The following is a 26,155-nucleotide window of genomic DNA, read 5'->3' as shown; positions in this document are numbered from 1 at the left end:
GAATGCAAGTGTGTGGATCACAGTATGTGTGGGTGCATATAATGTGTGTCTGGATGTTTCTGTGCGTGTGTGTGTATGTGTGTGTGTGAAGGGGTGGTGGGTGAGGGGGGAGAGAGAGAGAAAGAGGGAGAGAGAGAGAATGTGTGTGTGTGTGTGTGCGTGTGTGTGTGTGTGTGTGTGTTAGTGTCAGTGTGTTAGAGGATGTCTGAGCATTTGTATGTGCGTTTGAGGGGGTGTATATTTGCACAAATAATGGGCATTTGGACACTGCATGTCTTATCTCTAAGATTATGTGTCATCTTCATCCTTTTATGTAAACCACAACATTACAGCTGGTTCACTTTGTGTTGCTTGAAGTGATTAAGTCTTGCACAACAATTTAAGGAAAAGCATACATCAAGAAGTTGCTTTGGATTTTACCCTGACCTTATTACACAAGCTGAGTAAGTCTGAGCTGACCACTAGTGCTGCACACTGATTTGTTACCTTTCTTGCATCCTTTTCAATCCCCAAACATAAGGTGCAAAGATGATTTCATTTACAATGTGTTCCACTTCACTATACATATCATCATTTTGTTTTTTTCTTTCCGTTCTTTATGTTATTTCTGTGTGATAAAAAAAAAATGCACACACACACACACACACACACACACACACACACACACACACACACACACACACACACACACACACACAACCACCACCACCACCACCAACAACAACAACAAAACACCACACCCTAACACCAAAATTAAAACAATGCCCATAAGTGTCATAGGTGAGGAAATTCTCCTCTGAGCATGGCATGAAGATCCACAGGACCAAAAAGGGTTATACGAAGAATCTGACGAATGCTCAGCAGTGCACTGCACCAGCAGATAAGACGCCAGGACTAAAACCACAGTGCCAAGGACATCCACGCTGATAATTCAAACGAATCATTTGTACAAGAAGCCAAACGCCAGAAACTAAACTTGCCACCTGCAAGTGCAAAAACGGAATGGGAAGAGCTGGGCCAGAAAATAGTCTGAACACTTGATGCGCTGATAGGAAAGTGCACCTTGGAACGCAAGTTAGCCACCTACACAAATATCATGTATGCAACCTGTCGGGAAACCTATGGAGTGAAAGAACCAAAGACAAGAACACCTCAAAAATCCAGGCAACAACGAGAAATGGACAATGTCCGAAAAGCAAAAAGAAAGCTCAAGAAAAGAATGAAGACTGCTTCAGAATTTGAAAAGCAGGGCCTACAGAAACACAGTGCCCTCAGTAAAGTAGAATCAGCAAGGAGAAAAAGGAGCAAAAAGAAAAAGACACAAGACAGCTTCTTCTGAGACCCCTCTCAGTTCCCCAGGAAACTGTTCAAGCAGCCCAAATTAGGGACATTCACAGTGGACAAAGAAACACTTGAACAGCTCTCAAGAAAACGTATTCCAATCCGCAAAGCAAGAAACCACAAGATCTCAAGGGTTTGGTTCATCCCAGGAAACCATAGAAGAAGTTCAGCGATAAACCACCAACCCTTGAGGAAGTACAGAAAGTGGTCAAGAAAGCCAGGGCCAAATCATCACCAGGGCCAAACGGAATACCGTACCTGCTGTACAAGAAATGCCCTACAGTCCTTGAGTGGCTCCACAGAATGACAAGATCAGCATGGATGAACCTGAAGATCAGCGACCAGTGGATGATAGCTGATGGCGTGTACATCCCAAAAGAGCAGAATTCAAATACCATCAGCCAGTTCAGACCAAAATCACTCCTGAATGTCGAAGGAAAAATCTTCTTCTCTGTCATGGCTGCATGACTGACAAAATACCTCACAGAAAATGAGTACCTCGATGTGTTAGTCCAGAAAGGCAGCATCCCTGGAGTTCCTGGTTGTGTAGAACATGCCACAATGATTTGGGATGCGATCCAAAGAGCACAGGCAGAGAAAAAGAACCAAGACGTGGTATGGCTGGATCTGGCAAATGCATACGGGTCAGTTCCTCATGAGATGATCCAACTGGCTCTCGAGATGCACCATGTACCAACGAACATCAGGGAAATGCTGAAGAATTACTTCCATGGCTTCTCAATGCGGTTCACCACCAAGGAATACACAACAGATTGGATCAATCTGGAAGTGGGCATAGTCATGGGCTGTGCAATTTCTCCAATCCTGTTTGTGCTGGCAATGGAAGTGATCTTGAAGGCCTCAATGAAGGGAACAGCTCGAGCCGACCTCGGTAACGGATACCAGAAACTTCCTTTGAAGCCTTCATGGATGATACAACAGTCATTTCAACAAAATAGGGTGACAGCCATGAAATACTGAAGTGGTTGGACGAGCTAGTTGCCACAGCCAGGATGAACTTCAAACCAAAGAAATCACAGAGCCTCTCATTGCATAAAAGAAAGGTAGCTGAAACGGTTATATTCACTGTAGCCAACCAAGCCATTCCAATGGTGTCAGATGAACCATTCAAGAGCCATGGAAGATGGTATGATGAGTCCCTCAAAGATACAAAAAGAGGAAAGGAAACCAAACAGACAGCAGAAGAAGGCCTGTATATCATAGACCAGTGTGGTGCCTGCAGTCCATGATGATACCAAAACTCCTGTGGCCTCTCCTGATACGAGTATATGATATCAGCTGTAGCACAGTCAAGTCAACTGAGGCAAAGATCAACAAGTACACATGCAAATGGCTTGGTGTCCCACCTGGTCTCACTAATGTGGCACTCTACTGTCGCCAAGCAAAGCCGAGGCTACCTCTGAAATCCCTTGTCGAAGAATACAAAGTAAGGAAGGCAAGACTTCTCAGCATGCTAGAAAACTCTGGTGGCAGTGTTATGAGATCCAACCAACCCAAGCTGAAGACTGGCAGAAAATGGAAAGTCAGGGAGGCAGTCATTGCAGCAAAAGAAAGTCTTACGATGAAGGAAATAATAGGACACACCCAAACCAACAGACAGGGCCTGGGATCGACAAAGATGGAATTGTAGTCCAAGACAAAGGGGAAAGCAAAAAGAGACATGACCATACAGAAGATCAAGAAGGAAGAGGATGATAAAAGAGTCCAGAAGGCAGTCCAGGAAGGCCAGCAAGGGTAGTGGGCAACTCTGCCATGGCAAACAAACAGTGGAACATGTCCTCAGCCCATGCAAAGCGGTGTTGAGCCAAAGACGGTACACATGGAGGCAGAACCAAGTGCTAAAAGAAATTGCACATGTGGTGACCACTGTCCAAGGAGCACCAACCCCACCATTAGTCCCAGTTGAGTTCCACTCTGCAGAAGGCAATAAAGTCTGGCCAGGAACAGCTGTAACATCCAAAGCATGGAAACGTGGGCTGCTTGATGATACAAAAATTGGGAATGCACAGCTGACCTACCAGAGGGGAAGAAACACCTGGAAATCATCAGCAAGAGCGGCATGAGACCTGACATAGTACTCCACACCAAGGCAACAATACAAGCAATTCTGACTGAGCTCACTGTGCCATATGAAAGCAGAATGGAGGAAGCCCACATCTACAAAACCGTGAACTATGCTAGTCTAGCCAGCAGCCTGAGAGAATCTGGCTTCAAAGCAAAAATCCTCGCCATAGAGACTGGTGCACAAGGGTTTGTAAGAGCATCTGCCTACAGCCTCATGAAACAGCTGATTTCTAGCAGAGAGAGGACCAGGGCTCTCAAGACAATGGCAGAAGCAGCAGAAAAGAGTTCCAGCTGGATCTGGCTGAGGAGGAATGAAAGTAAATTTCTTAAGGATTAAATTTCCCAGCTCAAACTAGGTGTACAACAGCTCAGTGGTTAAAATGTCTGCCAGAAAAGGTGACTCAGTCCTGAAGTGGCGACCACCGAGGAGGTGTGGGTTCGAACCTGCTGAGGACCAAGAAAAAAAAAAGAAAAAAAAAAGGCGGCAATACAAGGGCATCCAGGAGTCATGACCTGGGTGCGGCCCGGCCCCCTTAGAGTGTAGGGAGTTAAGGGCCAAAACACTTGACTGAGGGGGGTTGGGGGAGGGGGGCTTGTACTGTCCAGCTCTCCCTAGAGTTTCTTATATCTGTTAATTGTCACCAGCTTTCAAAAGTCACTGGACTGTGATTTTTCACCCGCTGTTATTGACAATAACACAAAACTGTCATTGGTGTCTATATAATCATGCTTTAAGTCAAGATCAAGTTCAAGCCAAAAACTCCCAGTTGTCAGTCCTGACATACTTAACCTCTTAGCCACTGTGAGCAAAAAACCATGGTCTTCTCTCCAACAACACACACATACAGACATACAGTGTCAGGCATGCATGCATTTACACATTACCAAGCAACAGAAATACTATGCATAGTGAAAAAAAAAAAAAAAAAAAAAAACAAAGAAAAAAAAAAGAGCAAAAAACTGACTTTTCCGTTTGGAGACTCAGAGGTGGCAGGGTACATGAAGATTCCGCCGTACACCAAAGTTCTGTGAACGTCGGCTACCATAGACCCAATGTATCGCGCTCCATAGGGCTTGCCGCTCTGTAATTGACAGGGAGGAAAGGCCAGTCAGGTCGTACATCACCCACCTGACAGTGCTGACCACACCCATGCCTACTTGTTTATAAATTATCCCATGTTCAAGAATGTTCGGGGTTTTTTCTTTCGTCTTTTTAAACAAAATACACATTTACAATATCCCTTGTGAAAGGTTTATATCGTTTATTCATAATCAAAACCAAACACAAACATATTCATACACTATCCCATGTTAAAAGTCTATTCTGTTTATTAATCATCAAAAACAAACATAATATATTCATAAACTGTCCCCGGTTAAAGGTTTATAGCATACATAAGGCTAATAATCATTTTGTTAATTCTTCTTTTTTTCAAAATTTCAAAAACATATGTAAGCTACCTATGTTAAAAGTTAAGGCATACATAAGAATATCATTCATCTTATTAATTCCTTTTTTTTTTCAATTCAAAAACATATATTAACTAACTACATTAAAGATTTATGGCATACATAAAAAAAACATTAATGAAAACAAAAAATAAAAACTATCCATTTTAAAGGTTTGTGTCATGCATAAGAAAGATTTTTATCTTGTTTATTCATCTTCTTTTTTTAATACAAAAACATTTATAAACCATCCCCTATTAAAGGTTTATATCATACACAAGAATAATATTCATCTTATCTTGTTTATTCATCTTTTTTTGTAAACAAAAAGAAACACTTATACAAACTATCCATGTTTAGGTTTATGACAATAAGAATATATTCATCTTGTTTACTTAAGATTATTATTTATTATGATTATTAAACAAAAAACTAAACAATTATAAACTATCAATATTTAAGTTTAAGGCAAACATAAAAAATCTTGATGAAGTTTTTTTGACAAAATTAAAAGTAAACACTTCTATGAACTACTAATGCTTAATATTTATAGTATACATAAGAATAATATTCATCTTGTCCTTGATTTTTTTTTTTTTTTTTTTAACAAAAACAGGCACAATATATAAACTAGACATGTTAAAGGTTTATGGCATAATGAAAAAATAATCATACTACTTATTCATCTTTCTTTATAAAACAAAAACAAGACAGAAACAAACTTTGTTCAAATTCTTCTTGTTTTTCTTTCTTATTTTTCTTAATGCTTCTGCTTTCTCTCTGTTCTCTTGAACATATTCTACTGTTTTATTGTGTCTACTTATCACCTGGATTACAAACACACACACACACACCCCGCAACCCACACCCACCACCCCTCCCTACCTCCCCTCCCACACACACACACACACACACACACACACACACACACAACCCCCACCCCACCACCATCCCACATCACAACATCAACCCCATGATGTCAAAAATTTCCTGTGAAACAAGAGAACTGCTGTCAGAAGAACCCCATGATGTCAAAAGCTTCCTGTAAAACAAGAGAACTGGTGTAAGAAGAACCCCATGATGTCAAAAGCTTCCTGCAAAACAAGAGAACTGGTGTAAGAAGAACCCCATGATGTCAAAAGCTTCCTGTAAAACAAGAGAACTGCTGTAAGAAGAACCCCATGATGTCAAAAGCTTCCTGTAAATCAAAAGAACTGGTGTAAGAAGAACCCCATGATGTCAAAAGCTTCCTGTAAAACAAGAGAACTGGTGTAAGAAGGATCCCATGACGTCAAAAGCTTCCTGTAAATCAAAAGAACTTGTGTAAGAAGAACCTGATGATGTCAAAAGCTTCCTGTAAATCAAAAGAACTGGTGTAAGAAGAACCTGATGACGTCAAAACCTTCGTGTAAAACAAGAGAACTGGTGTAAGAAGAACCCCATGATGTCAAAAGCTTCCTGTGAAACAAGAGAACTGGTGTAAGAAGAACCCCATGATGTCAAAAGCTTCCTGTGAAACAACAGAACTGCTGTAAGAAGAACCCCATGATGTCAAAAGCTTCCTGTAAAACAAGAGAATTGGTGTAAGAAGAACCTGATGATGTCAAAAGCTTCCTGTAAATCAAAAGAACTCATGTAAGAAGAACCTGATGATGTCAAAAGCTTCGTGTAAAACAAGAAAACCGGTGTAAGAAGAACCCCATGACGTCAAAAGCTTCCTGTAAATCAAAAGAACTGGTAGAAGAACCTGATGACGTCAAAACCTTCGTGTAAAACAAGAGAACTGGTGTAAGAAGAACCCCATGATGTCAAAAGCTTCCTGTGAAACAAGAGAACTGGTATAAGAAGAACCCCATGATGTCAAAAGCTTCCTGTGAAACAACAGAACTGCTGTAAGAAGAACCCCATGATGTCAAAAGCTTCCTGTAAAACAAGAGAATTGGTGTAAGAAGAACCTGATGATGTCAAAAGCTTCCTGTAAATCAAAAGAACTCATGTAAGAAGAACCTGATGATGTCAAAAGCTTCGTGTAAAACAAGAAAACTGGTGTAAGAAGAACCCCATGACGTCAAAAGCTTCCTGTAAAACAAGAGAACTGGTGTAAGAAGGATCCCATGACGTCAAAAGCTTCCTGTAAATCAAAAGAACTTGTGTAAGAAGAACCTGATGATGTCAAAAGCTTCCTGTAAATCAAAAGAACTGGTGTAAGAAGAACCTGATGACGTCAAAACCTTCGTGTAAAACAAGAGAACTGGTGTAAGAAGAACCCCATGATGTCAAAAGCTTCCTGTGAAACAAGAGAACTGGTGTAAGAAGAACCCCATGATGTCAAAAGCTTCCTGTGAAACAACAGAACTGCTGTAAGAAGAACCCCATGATGTCAAAAGCTTCCTGTAAAACAAGAGAATTGGTGTAAGAAGAACCTGATGATGTCAAAAGCTTCCTGTAAATCAAAAGAACTCATGTAAGAAGAACCTGATGATGTCAAAAGCTTCGTGTAAAACAAGAAAACCGGTGTAAGAAGAACCCCATGACGTCAAAAGCTTCCTGTAAATCAAAAGAACTGGTAGAAGAACCTGATGACGTCAAAACCTTCGTGTAAAACAAGAGAACTGGTGTAAGAAGAACCCCATGATGTCAAAAGCTTCCTGTGAAACAAGAGAACTGGTATAAGAAGAACCCCATGATGTCAAAAGCTTCCTGTGAAACAACAGAACTGCTGTAAGAAGAACCCCATGATGTCAAAAGCTTCCTGTAAAACAAGAGAATTGGTGTAAGAAGAACCTGATGATGTCAAAAGCTTCCTGTAAATCAAAAGAACTCATGTAAGAAGAACCTGATGATGTCAAAAGCTTCGTGTAAAACAAGAAAACTGGTGTAAGAAGAACCCCATGACGTCAAAAGCTTCCTGTAAATCAAAAGAACTGGTGTAAGAAGAACCTGATGACGTCAAAAGCTTCGTGTAAAACAAGAGAACTGGTGTAAGAAAAATCCCATGATGTCAAAAGCTTCCTGTGAAACAAGAGAACTGCTGTAAGAAGATCCCCATGATGTCAAAAGCTTCCTGTAAATCAAAAGAACTGGTGTAAGAAGAACCCCATGATGTCAAAAGCTTCCTGTGAAACAAGAGAACTGCTGTCAGAAGAACCTGATGATGTCAAAAGCTTCCTGTAAAACAAGAGAACTGCTGTAAGAAGAACCCCATGATGTCAAAAGCTTCCTTTAAAACAAGAGAACTGATGTGAGAAGAACCCCATGATGTCAAAAGCTTCCTGTAAAACAAGAGAACTGATTTTAAAAATTACCGCCGGGAATTTCTTGCTCTTGACATACTCCTTGATGGGCTCATCCCAGTACTTCTCATAGCCCTCGTTCAGGGAGTAGATCTTGCCCCGGGGCTTGCACGTGATGTTAGGCTCCGTCAGCAGGAACTCCCCAATGGCCTGTACAGACAGACAGACAAGCCACATGCCACAGGTATTCAGTAATGATAACAATAAGAAGAAGAAGAGGGGGGGAAATAATTATAATTAATAATAATAATAATAATGAGTCTATAGAGCACCTATTCTCTAAACAGGGCTCAAGGCTCTTTATATTAAACAGATTAACAGAAATGTGCTCTAACACACACACACACACACACACACACAAACACAGCACATGAACACACAAGCAGTAACTATTGTACTAGCAATTTTAAACATGTCACACAGCGCTGCAGCAGTAAGAACAGGGGAGAGAAGCGAGAAGCCAACTCACAGGGTCCAGCGTAAAGCCCTGAACACCATCGCCCACTGACAGAACCACCATGGTAGCACTGCCGTACAAAGCGTAGCCCGCAGACACCAGCTGGTTGCCTGGCTGCAGAGCATCCTGCTCAGTGGCTGGACCGCTGCTGGTCTGATGAAACAAGTTATGTACATTGTCATAATCATGTATATGTCCGTTTTCATCCATTCATTGAACGGGGAGCAGAAAGCAGAAGAAAAAAAAACGTGGAAAAGAAAAGAAAAGAAAAAAGCATGACTTTCACGTTAATTCAAATTCACAATCAGCCAGCAGTAGAAAACAGGATTCATTTATCAATCACTGTTGTGTGTGTGTGTGTGTGTGTGTGTGTGTGTGTGCATGTGCATGTGTGTGTGTGCGTGAGTGTGTGTGCGTGCGTGTGTGTCTGGTTGCTAGGTGCATCTTGGTGTGAATATTTAGCACAGATGTGATGGGCCATGTAGAATGTTATGTGTTTTGAAAAGCAACAAGAGCAGTTTTCTGGACAGAGTACCATAAGAGGGGTTGGAAGGTGTGAACAGGACAGGGCTCTCTTTTTACTTCCATTTTGGAGGCGTCATTCCATCTTAAGGGGAGACAACGGCACTGGCATGTCCCTCATGCCTAAGTACAGCTACTTCCCTTAGACCACTGAGCATTGGCCTGTCCCTCATGCCTAAGTACAGCTACTTCCCTTAGACCACTGAGCAGTCTCCATGGAGATACACTTCAGACAGGTTATGTTTTGAGTCTTATTGGTCAGACCAAAAAACAGCTATTCCTGATAGGCCTCTACAGGTTTCAATAGCTGGTTGCATTTTTTGTGGTTTATGTGCTTTTGATTGTTTTTTTGTTTTTCCCATAAAATTTCTCAGAAGAGGGAGGGATGCTGTGGAGGGTAGGGAGGGGTTGGGGGCAGGAATTACAAATTTCTCCAGCCATAACTTTTGCCATTTTCAAATGATTTCTGGAAACATGTCTACACTTTCACATACACACACACACACACACACTCACTCACTCACTCTCTCTCTCTCTCTCTCTCTCTCTCTCTCTCTCTCTCTCTCTCATGTACGCGCGCACACACACACACACACACACACACACACACAACACAACACGCATGAATCCTTACCCATCACAGAATCCCATACCTTTCTGTAGATTCCAAATATGGAGCCAATGGACACCAGACAGTCAATGTTGGAGGAGCCATCCAGAGGATCGAAGCACACAATGTACTTGCCCTGAAAATCCGAAACCCCACAAACACTCAATGGTGAGAGCAAGCACTTTTCTTTCAATGTACACAGCCAGCCAGAAAAAGCTTGCACACCCTCACGCATGCGCACACGCACCTGCACGCGCACACACACACACACATGTACACACACACACAATACACACACACACACACAATGTTCAGAGATGAACACACAGAACTCTTTCAGTGCAAACTTACATGCATCCAGTGAGGCGGAGGGGATGAAGGGAGGAAGGATGGGAGTGGAGAGGCACATGGGGGAAAGATGACATTTTATATATAGACAGATACAGAGATAGATAAATATATTTAGAGAGAAGTAAAAAAAAAAATTTTTTTAAATCACAAACAAAAATATCATTTGTGACATAAACATCAATCTTTAACAATTTGAATTCCCTAAAAAAAAATACAAAAGCATCGAACAGACACACATGCACACATACAGTGATACACAAATGCACATAAACACACACAAACACGCACATGTGCACGCACATGCACACACACACACACACACACACACACACAAACAACAACAAAAAACACATATATTGTTTTGGCCTTGATCTATCACTGTGCCAAGTTGGGATGAAAATTGAATGAAAACCCCAGGCTCCCTCATATTTCTACATTCTTTCACATCATGCCATGCTGTCCTCTTGAAATATGACCCCCTTATCTAAACTCTCAAAAGGATTTTTGTTCTCGACATAACCAATCACTGTACAAAAACTTATGAAGATGCAAGACTTCAACTTTCACATCTGTAAGCTTTTCAATTTATTATGACATGGTATGTTGTGAACATAAACTTTAACCTTTATTTTTGATAAGGATCAAGCTGTCACTATGGCAAAGTCAGATGAATAGTAGATGTAAGACAGAAGCTCTTAAGCTGCTAAAACATCATAAAAGGGATAATTGGAAAGTCTTGCTCACACCTACCAAGTCTGGTTTTTAACAGTTTGTGGTTGCTGAGAAAATGTCAACCTAAAGTGAACCATGGACATGAAAACACACAAACAGGTAAATTTCCAGTCTTGCAACAGTAAAAATTGTGTCTTAGACATTACTGAAACATAACAAAGGCTTGAACCTGAACCTGTACATCAAGCTTCCTTATTACTCCACCCATCAAACCACTATGATCTAATCCAAATCCTCTATAAATATGTTTCTTCAGCAACCTACCTAAACCCAGCTCATTCAAACACTGCAATTCATCTTATCAAATGGAAATTCACACGGAGTTAATCAAGGGATTACTGTCATCGCTTTGAGCAAGTGCCGCAAAGACACATCAAAACAATATTGTTGTGATTCAAGCAAATAACCCAAATTAAGTTGATGCCCTTATCTACGACTGCACTGACACACAACATGCACTGCTTGCACAAGTGAACACATTTTCAACAAACTCTATGATCAACCCTTATCTCTAGGATGCTACAGGAAGAAAATAACAAAGTACTACTTATCTCAAAGTCAAAAAGAAAACATACAGCACAACATTCCAGCACCATGCATTGTGCATTTACACTGATAAACCAACTTTCTGTCTCTTCTATTACATCTAGTTCTAAACATCACCACAACAGCCAGTGAAAATTTTTCTCAGCACTTATATGGATATGCAACACTAAGCTGAACATAACTCAGACAAAAAAACAACCAAGGTTCCACAACTCACCATCTGTGTGTCATGAGGGGAAGAGCAATATCCCACTTTGGTTGTTTTTCAAAACCATCCATTTGAAATGACTTTGTAAATTCATACTCATACACAGGCCTACTTTTCAGGCAAGTGGAGACAAAATTCAAGGCAAATCATTGCCACCATCTGTACTGTGAACTGTGATATGACAATGTTAAAAGCCAGCAAGCTATTCATCTTTAAAAAAAAAAAAAAAAAAAAATTAAGGGGAAAAAAATGGTAATAAAGAAAGAAAACACTGAAGTACCAAACTTTCAATCCAAGAGAACCAGCCCAATTCATTATCATTTCTAGAGTTTTGCACATGTCACCCTGATCTCCAGTAATTACAAAGTCAACATAATAAAATCAATTGCATAGATTCCATAGAGGAAAGGATGAGATAGTTGAAAAAAAGGAAAAGAAAGAGGAACTGAGTGTGTGCAGAATGCATTTATCCAATTTCAGAGACACATGTACGCATTGTACAGTACGCTGTTATCAAGTCTATTTCACACATCCATCCTTCTATATATCAAGAGAATGAAAAGTGCAGTCGACCCTCTCCTCCGAGACCAGCAGGCTGGCTTCCGCCAAAATAGATCATGCGTAGATCAGATTGCCACCTTGCGCATCATCATTGAGCAATCTTTAGAGTGGAACTCGTCTTTATACATCAACTTTGTTGATTATGAGAAAGCATTCGACAGTGTGGACCGCAACACCCTCTGGAAACTGCTTCGCCACTATGGAGTGCCAACCAAACTGGTCAACTTGATCAAGAACTCCTATGAAAGAATGACCTCCCGGGTGGTCCATGGAGGACAACTCACAAACAGCTTCGAGGTGAAGACCGGAGTCAGACAAGGCTGTCTCCTGTCGCCTTTCCTCTTCCTCCTGACGATCAATTGGACCATGAAGACATCAACAGCATACAGAAGAAATGGAATCCAGTGGACACTGTGGGACCAACTAGATGATCTCGACTTTGCAGACGACCTGGCCCTGCTTTCCCACAGCCACCAACAAATACAGGACAAGACTACAGAACTAGCAGCCACCTCATTACAAGTTGGCCTAAAGATCCATGAAGGCAAAACCAAGATTCTCAAGATCAACACAGCGAGTGAGGACCCAGTCACACTAAACGGGAATGAGCTGGAAGAAGTGGAGGCATTCACGTACCTGGGCAGCATCATCAACACGCAGGGCGGCACAGACGCAGACGTCAGAGCAAGAATTGGCAAGGCGAGGGCAGCGTACTTGCAGCTGAAGAACATCTGGAGCTCCAAGGTGGTGTCGACTCGCACAAAGATCAGGCTGTTCAACTCCAACGTCAAGTCAGTCCTACTGTATGGAGCGGAGACATGGAGGACAACAAAGACCACCATCAAGAAAGTGCAGACCTTCATCAACAGCTGCCTGAGAAGAATTCTCCAGATCCACTGGCCCGACACCATCAGCAACGCAGACCTGTGGCAACGTACCAACCAGCTGCCAGCCGAGGATGAAATCCGGCGCAGGAGATGGGGATGGATCGGGCACACCCTGAGGAAGCCAGCCAGCAACATCACAAGGCAGGCACTATCATGGAACCCCCAAGGAAAACGAAAAAGAGGAAGGCCAAGAAACACCTGGCGACGTGACCTTGAGGCAGAAACCAAGAGGATGGGATATACCTGGAAGCTGGAGAGAATAGCCCAGGACAGAGGACTCTGGCGGACTGTTGTCGGCGGCCTATGCTCCAGGGGGAGTGATGGGCCTAAGTAAGTAAGTATCCTTCTATATAGACATGCACACATAGAGAAAAGCAAAGAATATGTAACAAACACTGCTGCTGATATTGTGTTATGTCTATTAAACCTGTTCACACACATGCATGCTAACACATGCACACATGCACAAACGTATGCACGCACATACACACAGGGACACAAAGGTTACTTATTTAGTCGTTGTTGCTGCGGGTTTTTTCTCTTGGGGACTGCAGCAAAAGATTCTCCATAGAAAATAATGGCAATATTGAATATTAGAGTTCAATATATTTCACATGGTGGCATTTATTCCTGAATATGAATGAAAGTAAAATGGCAAAACATTCATTCTAATTTCTGCTAGTTTTGATGTTTTGTATTATATATGATAGTCAGTCATGTCCGACTATGACCATCAGAACAGCAGAGGAGGCAACTGCTGTTCCAACTATTTGGGCTAGAATTTGATTATAGTGGAGAGTGTCTTCCCCAAGTACATCTTCACTCTCTCGGCCAAGATGGTTTTCTATAATGTGTATACAACTTACATAGTTACAGGTAATTTTTATGCAAACAAATGACTCCCTTGACAGTGTCAGACTAAAATGTTAACTGGGCAGAGCAAGGAAAGTAACTTTTGTGTGTTCGTAGTTTTGACTACTATTGAAAAATAAATAATCATTATTGCTGTCATGTTTGACAATCGATGAGAAACAAATCATATCATGATAATGTTGCGTCCTTGTGCACAGTGATGTGCATCTACACTCTTCTAGTTGATGTGCATGTAAGCAAAGATATAGCTGTGTTTGACAACTGTGTGAGTGCATGCTTTGTTTTCTTCTGTCTCCCACATCACCAGCGTTCTCTGTTTTGCTTGTCAGAGAATGGCTGGGAAGGAAGCGTAGGGTGTGGATGTGTGGTTGGTTGTCCAGCGTGTATGCATATATATGCACATGTATTTGAAAATACATGAAGAAAATGTTCATTAAGGATATATCAATGAATACCAAAAGAAAAATGTTTTCAGTTGACCATTGTTAACAAAATATTTACTTTCTATTGATGTCAACTGTGTACATATATGTACATTTGAAAATACCCAAACAAAATCTTTGTTAAAAACAGATTAACTGATACCAAAAAATTGTTTATCACTGATGTGATTTATATAACATTTATCTTATATTGACATAAATTATCAGACACTTAAGTATTGCTATTTGACACTTGTTGTCTTGATCTAATCACCAATGCAAAGAATTCCTGAGAAACAAAGGCTAAAAAGTTAATTAAAAAAATAATCTATTTTCTTAACATTATTTCCTATCTGACTTTGACTAATTCACTGTAACCATGATATACAAGAACACGTGCTTTTGCCCAATACAACTATGTTGAGGTTTGGTAAACAAGGCCACATACTTTCTGAGACATAAAATGAACATACTGCAGTGTAAGAGAAACAAAAGTCTGCAATGTCTAGGGTGGTGGATATTGTTTCTACTTGTTTGTTTGTTTTTGTTGTTTTGTTTTTTTCCCCCTTTCTCTTTTCTTCTTCCACACACACACACACACACACACACACACACACACACACTACACAAACACACACATTGATCTCAGCCTATACTAATAATAAACAAGGCAGAAACATGCCAGATGCATGACTGCAAAAGAACTGGCAAAAAATCACAAAATAAAACCACAGTGAAAGTTACAAACAGCAACAACATCCTGACTTCAAACATCAACACCCAGTGTTAAAGGAAAGTGGCCACAAACCAAACGGCCAAACGCTGCTAACCACAAGCCAATAAAGAACATCAATCAATCAGGCACAATACTTTACGCACCGATCCCTGCCGAAACATGGTCAACAGGAAAAGAAAGTAAACAGACATAAATCAATAAAAGAATATTGTCAATAGTTCGTTCATTCATACAGAAAAACAGGGGGAGAGGGGGGGGGGGGGGACAGAGAAAGGGGAAAAAAGCACACACAAAATTGTATAGATGAACCAGTCCAACTTTTCTTTACAAAAGCTTATGTGGGTAATGAAATAATTTATCAAAAGCATGTGAAACAAAACCCAAATAAAACAAAACTAACGCACCAAAGGTGAACGAAGTAGAAGGACTCAGATCAAACAAAGCCAAACATTAAAAAAAGAAATTTTTTTTTAAGAGTGAATATGTACAAATGAGCGAATGAATGAATATGTAATTACCAGTAATCAAAATCAAGTATAAGCACAACACAAGTACCATTTCATGTTGTACTAACAGTTTAGGCAATTCTGTGCAATGAACTACACAGTGTGTCAGTGTGTCAGAGTGTGAGTGTGTGTGTGTGTGTGTGTGTGTGTGTGTGTGTGTGTGTGTGTGTGTGCATGTTGTATTACTCTTTGTTACAACAGATTTCTCTGTGTGAAACTTGGGCTGCGCTCCCCTGGGAGAGCGTGTTGATACAGTTGATACAGTGTAGTGCCACCTTTTTTCTGTCTGCAAGTGTATTCGTTTTTCTGTACAGGTAGATTTTTATACAGAATTTTGCCGAGGAGAACCCTTTTGTTCTGACAGATTCTCTTCATGTGTACTACAGTTCTCTTCATGTGCGCTACACACAGGACCTCAGTTTATCATCTCATCTGAATGTCTAGCATCCAGACCAACACTCTTAAGTTCTAATGTGGGGGGAGAAAATACTGGAGTGTGGGATTTGAACCTATGCACTCAGATTCTCTCACTTCCCAGGTGGATGGGCTACCACAAGGTGTGTGTGTGTGTGTGTGTGTGTGTGTGCGTGTGCCAATTCTTTGTTAATCCAACTTCTCTTCAGGCATGATACATTTTCAGTTTTTCACTGATCTCTATCTGCACTTGAATCCAAAGCTCTCTTCCCATCCACTCATTCCTCAAAAACATCGGTTCAGTTTGTATTTCAGTTTAGACTCTCCCAAAGTTTACGATACAAAATTATCAGGTTGTCATCTTGACATATTATTAATCTTCTTCATTTTCCAGTGCACAACTGCCAACAATCCTCTCTCACAATCCCTTTAATGATATACTGGGATAAAAAAAAATATGCTATAAATGTCAGTCTGTTGGAAGAAAATGTCATTAAATGTCGATGAAAGGTTCGTTCTCCATATCAAAACACAATGGAACCAAAAGGATAACATATTACAGATGCCCCCACCACCACCCCAACCCTTCCCCACTTGCACATCAGCTGGGGAAAAAACAAACAAAACACTGTCACTGGAAATACCATCCTATCTGGATGCAGTGTAACATGAGGGGAAACTTTGTTTTCATACAACTGTTTGAAGAATTTGTATTTCTGGCAAATTAGAAAAAGAACAGAAAGAAACCACTGTGAATGGCCATGCATCTGTGAGAAGTAGCATGCCTCTGTGTGTGTGTGTGTGTGTGTGTGTGTGTGTGTGTGTGTGTGTGTGTGTGTGTGTTAAGCCAATGTAAACAGAAAATACACACTTGATATGTTAAACGAGCAGTTAGGTACAGACGTTTGTATTCCAGACTCCCAGGTCAGTTTGTCCAGATAGGTACTTTTGACTCTTCAAGTATATAACTGAGCATGCAAATCAATTCAAATGTACCAATTAAATTCCCCTGAAAACCGTGTCAGCATTCCGTAGACACATGAAAACACATAACATGCATCCACTTTCCAAAACATGCAGTGTGGCTCCCTAAACAGTATATGGCAGGGTAAAAAAAAAACCACCTTTTGTCATTCATGTAAAACAAGTACATAACCATTCATTCTGAAACAAGTGACCGTTGACATGCTGCCCACAAAGAAGAAACAGTTTACACATTACATCATTCTGCTTGATAATACCAACATATTTACAATTTTACACACACACACACATAGAGAGAGAGAAAGAGAGAGAGAGAGAGAGAGAGAGAGAGATTTATACAATATATATATGTTGGGGGGTTTTTGTTTGGGGTTTGTTTTTTTGTTGTTTTTTTTTTGGGGGGGGTGTTTTTTTCATAATTTTAGCCAGAACAGCAGTGCATGTATAGGGCTCTTGTGCCTCATCTGATATTCCACCTCCACTGGAGAGCAAGAATTACATGTATATTTAAGAAAGTACTAGGGACCATGTGCCTAACCTAATCTTCGACTTCAGCTGCAGAGCTGGGATCATATAGAAATATATATAATTCAAGTACAGTGGAGCATGATTGTTATGGACTTTCGTGCCCTCACCTTCACTGGGGAGCCAGGATCATTATATATCCCAGTAAAACAATACATGCCTGTATAGGACTTGTACCCCTCACCCAATTTTCCACCTCCACTTGGGAGACAAGATCACATGTACAGAGACAGAGACAGAGATACAGCCAGCACAACAGTGCACGCATGTGTATGACAGTTGTGGCCTCACCTGGTTTTCCACCTCCACCTCCACGGCCTTCTCGTTCTCCTCGGTGACCAGCAGACAGCAGGTGAAGGACGACTTGAGCATGTTGATGAACAAGTCGTTGGCCAGCACATCCAGCTTCTTCACCTCGTCGCCCGACACGTTGGCTGTGCCTGAGATGCCATACCTGTGACAAAAAAGCCAAAAGAACATGGCTCCGTACAGACACAGGTATGCGTTAACGCAATGACTTGTGTGCATGCACACATGTGGGCACATGTGCACATGCATATGAGCACTTGCATGACACATGCATGTATAGGCGCGTGAGCACTTACAACCCTGCACGCGCGTGTGCGCACACAGACACACACACACACAGAAGGATACACACTCATGGACACACACACACACACACACACACACACACTGAAACACTAACTCTTCCCACTTCCCACCTCTCCCTGTCTTTCCTTCATTCTGTCTACACTCCTTTGCCCCAAACACAATAACAATGACAAAACTCAAGTTTCAAGTTTTCACACTTCTATACTGGTGTAGGTAAAACTAGACAGCTACAGTTTATCAGTTCTGTGCAGTCTCATGTGATAACCAATAACACTTCAGTTCTGGTTGTTGTTGTTATTGTTGATGTTCTGTTTTGTTTTTAACAATGAAAGCAGAACCAATGAATATTTAGTTATTTACTGATGAAAACTGCACAAGACCATGTGGTTTCATCTCAAACCATACATTTAAGTATATCCCGATTCATGAATACATTAACTAATACATGCGAACCAGGAATCCGGACACAGATGCAATTACCTTTCACTTACTGTCAGAAAGAATGTGCAGTGTCATGCCTGACAGACTAACAACACTACGTTGACTAATTTCTGTTTCACTGTTGTTTGACACAGACAAGTGTCTGTTAAATATTGGCACAGACAGCCACAGGCAATCAAAGTCAACCTTGCTTAATTGTCTCATTGGGTAAGTCGACACAATTCTCTAGCCCCAGTCAGCAGCCTTATTCATCTCAGTTAAGTTTTCCGTGCTTAAATCAACTTCATCTTAGTGGACTCCTCGCTTACATCAACCAGATTTTTGTGCCCTTGTACAGTTTCCCTGACCGATGGTCACAACATGAGATGAAACTGTAAATGTTGCAAAAAAAAAACTGCCAAGTCAGAGTGGATGGTTGTCAGTGTAGAGGGGAAAAACGTTCCCCTTGTCACTTTGAAATGGAATGCATGGAACTGACAAAGTTTCACCATTCAAAACACCCATTACACCAATTCACATGATTACACACACATGGACTAACAAACATGCACATGGGGACACAAATAAACGCATATAGTCACACACATGTGCATGGGGATTTAGGGAGCATTTCCTGCTTTGGAAAGAGACAGAGTTTCAGTTTCAAGGAGGCATCAAAGTGTGCAGACTGATTCATTAAGTATATAACACTACACCACAAAACAAACAAATAAATTAATATATTAAAATAATAAACACTGAGGATACATAGAAGACAAATGATTGAAATTAAGGTTAAATGGGCCACATTCACTGAATTTGCCCAGACACGCTTGCCTATTCACAGAAGTGTGACACACGCATGCACACTTACAGAAGCCTATTCGCAAATACACATTCACAGGAGAGAGAAAAAAACACTCATGTACCTATTTGCAGTCTCAGAGACACACAGGCCCAACCGTCCACCCAAAACATACATGATGTAAACCCAGGCCCCATCTTCCACAAACACATATGAATTCATATATATTCACACACACACACACACACACCTAAATCCTCATTCACAATTGCATATTCTTGCCATATGTGCATCTCAGACACATAAAGCAGCACTCTGCAGATTTACACACGCACAAATGTGCACATGCACATAGAAAAACCTACGCAAAACACACACACACACACTCTCTCTCTCTCTCTTAAGTACTTCAAGTTCAACACACAACAACAGATACACACAAACACAGACACACAAACACACACTTCAACACAACAACAACAACAACAACAACACACACACACACACACACACCACCACCAACAACAACACCAACACCAAAACACACACACACACACACACACACACACAGAGAGAGAGAGAGAGAGAGAGAGAGAGTAAATCATTTCCACCAACAGATATGACACATGCATACATTTGTGAAGCCACACTGCACCTAGCTCACAGTCCACACACACACACACACACACACACACAAACACACACCACAACCACCACCACCACCACAGTTTTTCCATTGTTTGCATGAACACTTCCATCAACCTCTCCAAGTTCAAGGACATAACCAGCAAACTTGTATTGGGGAAGGCTCAAGAAAGATTCTGCTACATGTATAAGCCTGTGTATCGTTTGTTTGGAGATTATTCCTATATTCATTTGATTAAAAATGGCTCTTGGTCTTTACCAGGTTCAAGGCTTACACACCACTGATCACCTAAAAGAATGATAGAAACAAAACGAATCAGAACGGAACAGAATGAAATGAAACGAAATGGAATTCATTCAGTTTTGGCCAAGGCCCCTCTTGAAGGGGGATACAAGAATACAATACTAATAATGACCTCATGCACACATTGATATATGATATGCATACACACAAATTATATACATAAATCTCCACACACTTACATATACCCATTCACATACATTCACAGACATGAATACCATAGATAACATAATTACAAGGTACAATATACTGACATATCTCAGCTTTATCAAGAAATGATCCAATAAATCTGGTCTGATAAATGAACAATATCAAGTAATTCAACACTTCTTAACAAAGAATATGATCTCAACTCTTAAAGGCATTATTATACAAGTACATACACAAATTCTTCAGTGTGGTTTTGTTGTGTGCTGTCATCAGTAAAGTCAAACAAAACAAACTTGGGTTTGAGTGTAATTTCACAGGAATATACTCATGACAAAGATGAATGAGAGCAGGACAGAAAAACATAATAATCATGTATTTTTCATCATCTGTTGCATTTCCACAAAATGGGCACCTCGATATATTATTATCAGACACTGTATATATCAACGGCAATGTAGTACTGTATCTGATATCCCAAATCTGAACTTCATCATATAATTCTTTACTTGTCTGTCAATATCAAAAGAAAGATAGGTTGCACATTTATTTGAAGTTCTAACCACTCTGTACCATAAAACTCCATCACTTTCTTTGATATGCTCATCCCACTGTTGCCATCCATTACCTTCATCTTTGATGGATTTCAGCTAAGAATAATTTGAAATTTTCCGTACTTGTTTCAGCCACACATACCCAAATCCATTCTGAAATAGTACCTTATGACTATCCCAGACCCATGTACTCTTACCACACAAGTCTAACAACATTTTATATGTTTTAAGCGGTAATCGGTTTTCGTTCAAGCATGTCATTTTAACCTGGATCTCATACATTAGACACCTGCATTAATGGAAATGGGGAAAACGACCGGTCTCTCCATCACTCAATCATTAGGAGTTCTTATAGGGACGCCTAAGATTTTCTTTTGGAGTTCTTATAGGGACACCTAAGATTTTCTTTAAACATACAACTGTATCTTTTCAACATGTACCACAGCAGTCTGCAAGCCCCACAATTCAGCTCCATATAAAGCAATAGGCTGCACTTGGGCATCAAAAATCTTCAAAAGTACTTTATCACAATTGTTGAGAATGTACTGTCATTTTAGGATATACAACGCATTTTTCCCTCAACTTGCAAGATCAGTACAAGCTGCTACAAAGCTAAGACAAGTAGAAAAATAAATACCAAAGTACTTGTAACAGTTAACAACCATCATTTTCTTGCCATTGAAAAGAATGATAGAGGGATAGAGAAAGAACCCAGCTGGAAGTCTAACCTGAAAAGGAAAGACTGAGACAGAGACTGAGAAATACATGTACACTGCATTATGTATACTAAATGTAGTCAACCATGTCCATCCATGAAATACTGTCAATGGGAGATGTAAATCCTGGATGTATTGCAAGAAAAATACATAAAACTGTTCACAAAATGAACCAACATCAAAGGACTGATGAACCAGTGCAAGGAAGGCCAAACACAAAAAATGAAAAATGAAAACAAAATGAAAGAAAAATATATATATACATGCATACCCCAAACATAAAGGGGAATCATTACTGCCTGCATGCAACTGACTTATTGAGGCTCACAAACTAAGATAATATAATGTTATGTAAACCAATAAGTCAATCTAATAACCAAATACAGTTTAACATGCATCATGTACCAATGCAAAGCATAGGTCTGCAGAAATGGTGAAATTTAACATGTCCTTATCTTAAAGAACAATTCTAAAAATCATTTGGTAGTGTTACTGTTCAATACAGTTGACTTTCCTGAGTTTCCATTATCCAGACCTTTGAATTTGGAAGTCGACTTTCTGCCAATGTATTTCTACTAGTACAGTACACTGATGCTATGTATTCATGATCAAACTAAAACTGATACAAGTAAAATGTTTAAATCATCAGTCCAGGCAAGGCAATTTCCATTCCCAATAATGTGAAGTGTCTGAAATGTAAGTAGTAAATAATCATGATAATGTGCATTTATGTCTGTGGTTTTACCCTGATGCTCCAAACATGCTTAACAATACATGTGGAATGAGTAAGGCACAGGACTATGAAATTTTATATATTTAAAAATACAAACTCACTAGAACTAGTATTAATACTATATTGAAATGGTGTAACTTCACTCGCAATGCACACACCTATCTCATACCCTGCTCTCTCTCTCTCTCTCTCTCTCTCTCTCTCTCTCTCTCTACCTCATACAAACACACACACACACTCACTCACTCACTCAATCACTCACTGATGTGCGCAAAAACACAAAGACAGCCAGCGAAGAATGATCTATAGTTTACAAAATTGTTTGGTATGATGTTTGAGATCAAGTCTTAAAGATCAGTAGGACAGCATCTGATACTTATGGAAGAGATTTCCAGAACCAAGGGCCATAATGAGCAAATGTTCAGAATCTCTGGGACTACAGTATGTAACGAGGATTTCAAACATGCCTGTAAGACGAAAAACACAGGCCATGGCAGAGCAGACTGTGAATTTTTACCGGGTCAAAAAGGCAAGAAAACGCAGAACTGTAGTAAACTGAAATATGTTAATTTCAACTTTATTCTCGCGGATATTGTAACTTACGAAGACGAGAGGCTTTCAGGATCAGATGAGCTGCAAGGATTTGAACGATGTTTTCTTCCTGTGATTCTGTGACAGAAGTAGTTAAACCTATTAATAAAGAACTGTAGTAATCTATCTCTGAAAGAACGGAGAGTGACCATAGCTTTTGTTGCATAATCTGTGAGATATCTCGAGGTTAAACTGATTTGTTTGTAAAAGGCAGTTTGATAAGTATTTGACACATGATCTTTCAAACCGAGTTTCAAATAAAAAATGAAAACCTAAATTTCTTGAATCATTTGTGAATGGGATATCATGGAAGCCTACTTTATTTGACGAAGGTAGAGTACAAGGAGGAAACCAGTTGGGAACCAAATAGAGAAAGATTCTGTTCTGTCATCATTAACTTTTAACTTTATATTGTTCATTCAGCTTTTTACGTCATGGGTGTATTTCTTGAGAACATGGAAAAGTATTGTCTGGTGGGGCTGATTTTTGTAGATGTCATTTGCAAAAAACTAATGACAGGGTAGTTCTGAATTATATATGACAGAGGGTTGGTATTCATGATAAATAATATGGGACCAAGAACTGAGCCTTGCTGGACATCAAAAAGAGAAGATAGGTTGGAACTGTTTTGAAATTGTTGACAGTCACAAACTGTTTCCTGTTACATCAAGTAAGATTTGAACCATTTGAGTTCAGAAGAACAAATGCAAAGAAAGGTTCTTTCTAACAAGGAAAACAAAATATTGTGATCAACAGTGCCAAATACAGCAGATAGATCAAACAAGTATGAAACAATTTTTTTCTCCATCCATAGCAGTATCAGGAAAAGGGGCTTTAGAATGGTTTTCTTGAGATCACAGAGACCACTGCCTGAGGTCAAGAAAGTACTGACCACATTTATTTTCACACAGTTATTTTGTGTGAACTGGTTCACATGATTTCGGAACTTTTTTTTATTTTTATAGAATTTCCAAAACGAATGGTTTAGAAATCAATGTGAATATTTCAGGGTAAAGTAACAAATTGGTGACGTCAAGTGCGATTAATCAGGAGATGGGAAATTGGAGTTTTCTCATGGTATAGATCTCTGAAAAATATTCAGAAAACACAGAAGGCAGTGACAGGGTGGTCAGTGTTCAAGGAGGGAAGTTTTGTATTGCTGAATATGATACTGAAATTTGGGAACATTTGTTTGCAAGTTGAGCTCTTTGCCATGTACCCCTTAGCAGAGCATATCATATATATGAGACTCTTTTAGCTCTGTTGAGTTCAACTGCTTTTTGCTTGGCAGTTTCCTGATCCTATTTTTGGTAGTATTTCAGAATTTTCTACATATAAAACAGGAATTATATAGAATGAGTTTGCCTTCAACAAAGAATTTCTGGGTTGTATATATTCAAATAATATTTAACTCGAAAATAGGACATTATGAGTGGAATTTCATGTCTGCAATGATCCTAATATCATGTGTGTTCCTCATTAACTGTGGCCTATCTGACACGGATTCAAATTAAAATGAAATTCTTTTCCCTTTCACTGATGTGCAAATCTGAGACAAAGAGACCAGTGCATGTAACATGTATCATTGTGTAAAACAATATAATAGTGTATATTTTTTGTTAGCTGGTTGAAATCAAGAAAAACTTAAATGCAATAAAAAATTAAATTAAATCTATTCTTTGTTGTCTTCGTCTTTGACTACCATCATGTGTACATTCATATGTGTGTGTGTGTGTGTGTGTGTGTGTGTGTGTGTGTGTGTGTGTGTGTGTGTGTTATGTGTGGATGACCATATTTAACACCACCATTTTAGCTGTAATATGATGGTTTGTGAGTTATCTTCCTGAATGGTATGTGTTCATATTTCCACAGCTCACTATATAGATGCTGACATGGCTTACAAGACCTTCAACCTGCATTTCTGACTTTCAGCAAGTGTTTACATGTACATACATATGATAGGAGTTATTAAAAAAAATTATGAAAAACTATTTGCTGCTGACCAACGAGATAGGAAAATAAAATATCAGTAAACAGTATATGTCCATCCTTATACCAACAGGATTCAACTCCAGGACCCTCAGACTGAAAATCCAGTGCTGAAACTACCAAGCAAGCACAACCACCATATAATCATTTCTTAATGTTGCCCCATACAATGATACATAGCATAGCTGTATCACTTCTTCTCTCACAAATACAACACACACCCTGTACACACACACACACACACACACACACACACACACACCATATAGAAAAAGAGATTGAGAGTTACACTTTCAAGGATGTGTCACAGCATGCAGACTGATCCATATCCACATGTCTGCTTTGAAAATCTCTCTAAATAAAGGGAAGCAAATGCCTGACCTTCCCATAAACCCAATGCACTAATCAGACCTTTTTTCTTTTTTTCTTTTTTTTCTTTTTTTAAACATGTGTTGCAGAGGATATGGGGCAATATCTACATTTTTCCCCCCTGTACTTTTCTGTTTTGAAAAATGGAAAAACTTGTAAATTGGTTAATAACAAAGTAATATATTATACTGTACATTTCTTCCCCTCAACTCGTTGACTGGCCTTATTTTTGTCATTCAAGAGAGGAAGAAATGAAGTTCATATTACAATGTTATTAATGTTTCTACTGCTTTTTCCTTCTTCAGAAGGAAACTGAATGGAAAGAACACAGAGGATACTGCTGGATAAGGATAAGTCTGCATGTTTTGAAGCCACTTTGAAACTGAAATGGTGTGCACATGCGCATGACTGTGTTAGTCACGTTAATCTATGGATAGATTTTACCTCAGCATGTTTACACTCTGGTCTGTGCATTAACACATCTGTTTCAGTGTTTAGCTTGTACATGTCCGAGAATGCAAACTGTGTGGTGGGTGGGTGTGTGTGTGTGGTGTCACTAGGTAGTTAAAAATAAATGTGTGTGCATGTGAGGTGAAAATAAATATGTTTAAGTGTGGATGCATGCACATGCATGTGTGTATACATGTGTCAGTTATATCTGCTTAAAAAAAACAACCGGTATCTCTTATCAGGCTGTCTTCTCATTATCTACACCCATACCAGAAATCTATATATATCTGCCAAATCAACTGCGTCAGTCTTATGGCT

The 26,155-nt window shown here is 39.7% G+C and overlaps 1 protein-coding gene across 3 annotated transcripts in view; it reads right to left on the bottom strand.

Moving 5' to 3' along the window:
* LOC143292848 (fructose-1,6-bisphosphatase isozyme 2-like) overlaps positions 1-26,155 on the bottom strand; it is a 33,608-nt gene that overhangs the window by 5,039 nt on the left and 2,414 nt on the right. For all 3 annotated transcript variants that reach the window (XM_076603472.1, XM_076603471.1, XM_076603473.1), the window contains exons 2-6: positions 17,794-17,956; positions 9,801-9,893; positions 8,638-8,778; positions 8,181-8,318; positions 4,392-4,508 (exon numbers count right to left, since the gene is read on the bottom strand). In XM_076603472.1, the coding sequence (XP_076459587.1) occupies positions 4,392-4,508; positions 8,181-8,318; positions 8,638-8,778; positions 9,801-9,893; positions 17,794-17,956 (652 nt within the window). The remainder of the gene's footprint in view (positions 1-4,391; positions 4,509-8,180; positions 8,319-8,637; positions 8,779-9,800; positions 9,894-17,793; positions 17,957-26,155) is intronic.

This window comes from Babylonia areolata, chromosome 18 (assembly GCF_041734735.1).
Source record: "Babylonia areolata isolate BAREFJ2019XMU chromosome 18, ASM4173473v1, whole genome shotgun sequence".
NCBI lineage: Eukaryota > Metazoa > Mollusca > Gastropoda > Neogastropoda > Buccinidae > Babylonia > Babylonia areolata.
The sequence above is the reverse complement of the archived record's forward strand: the minus strand, read 5'-3'. Positions and strand labels throughout refer to the sequence as shown.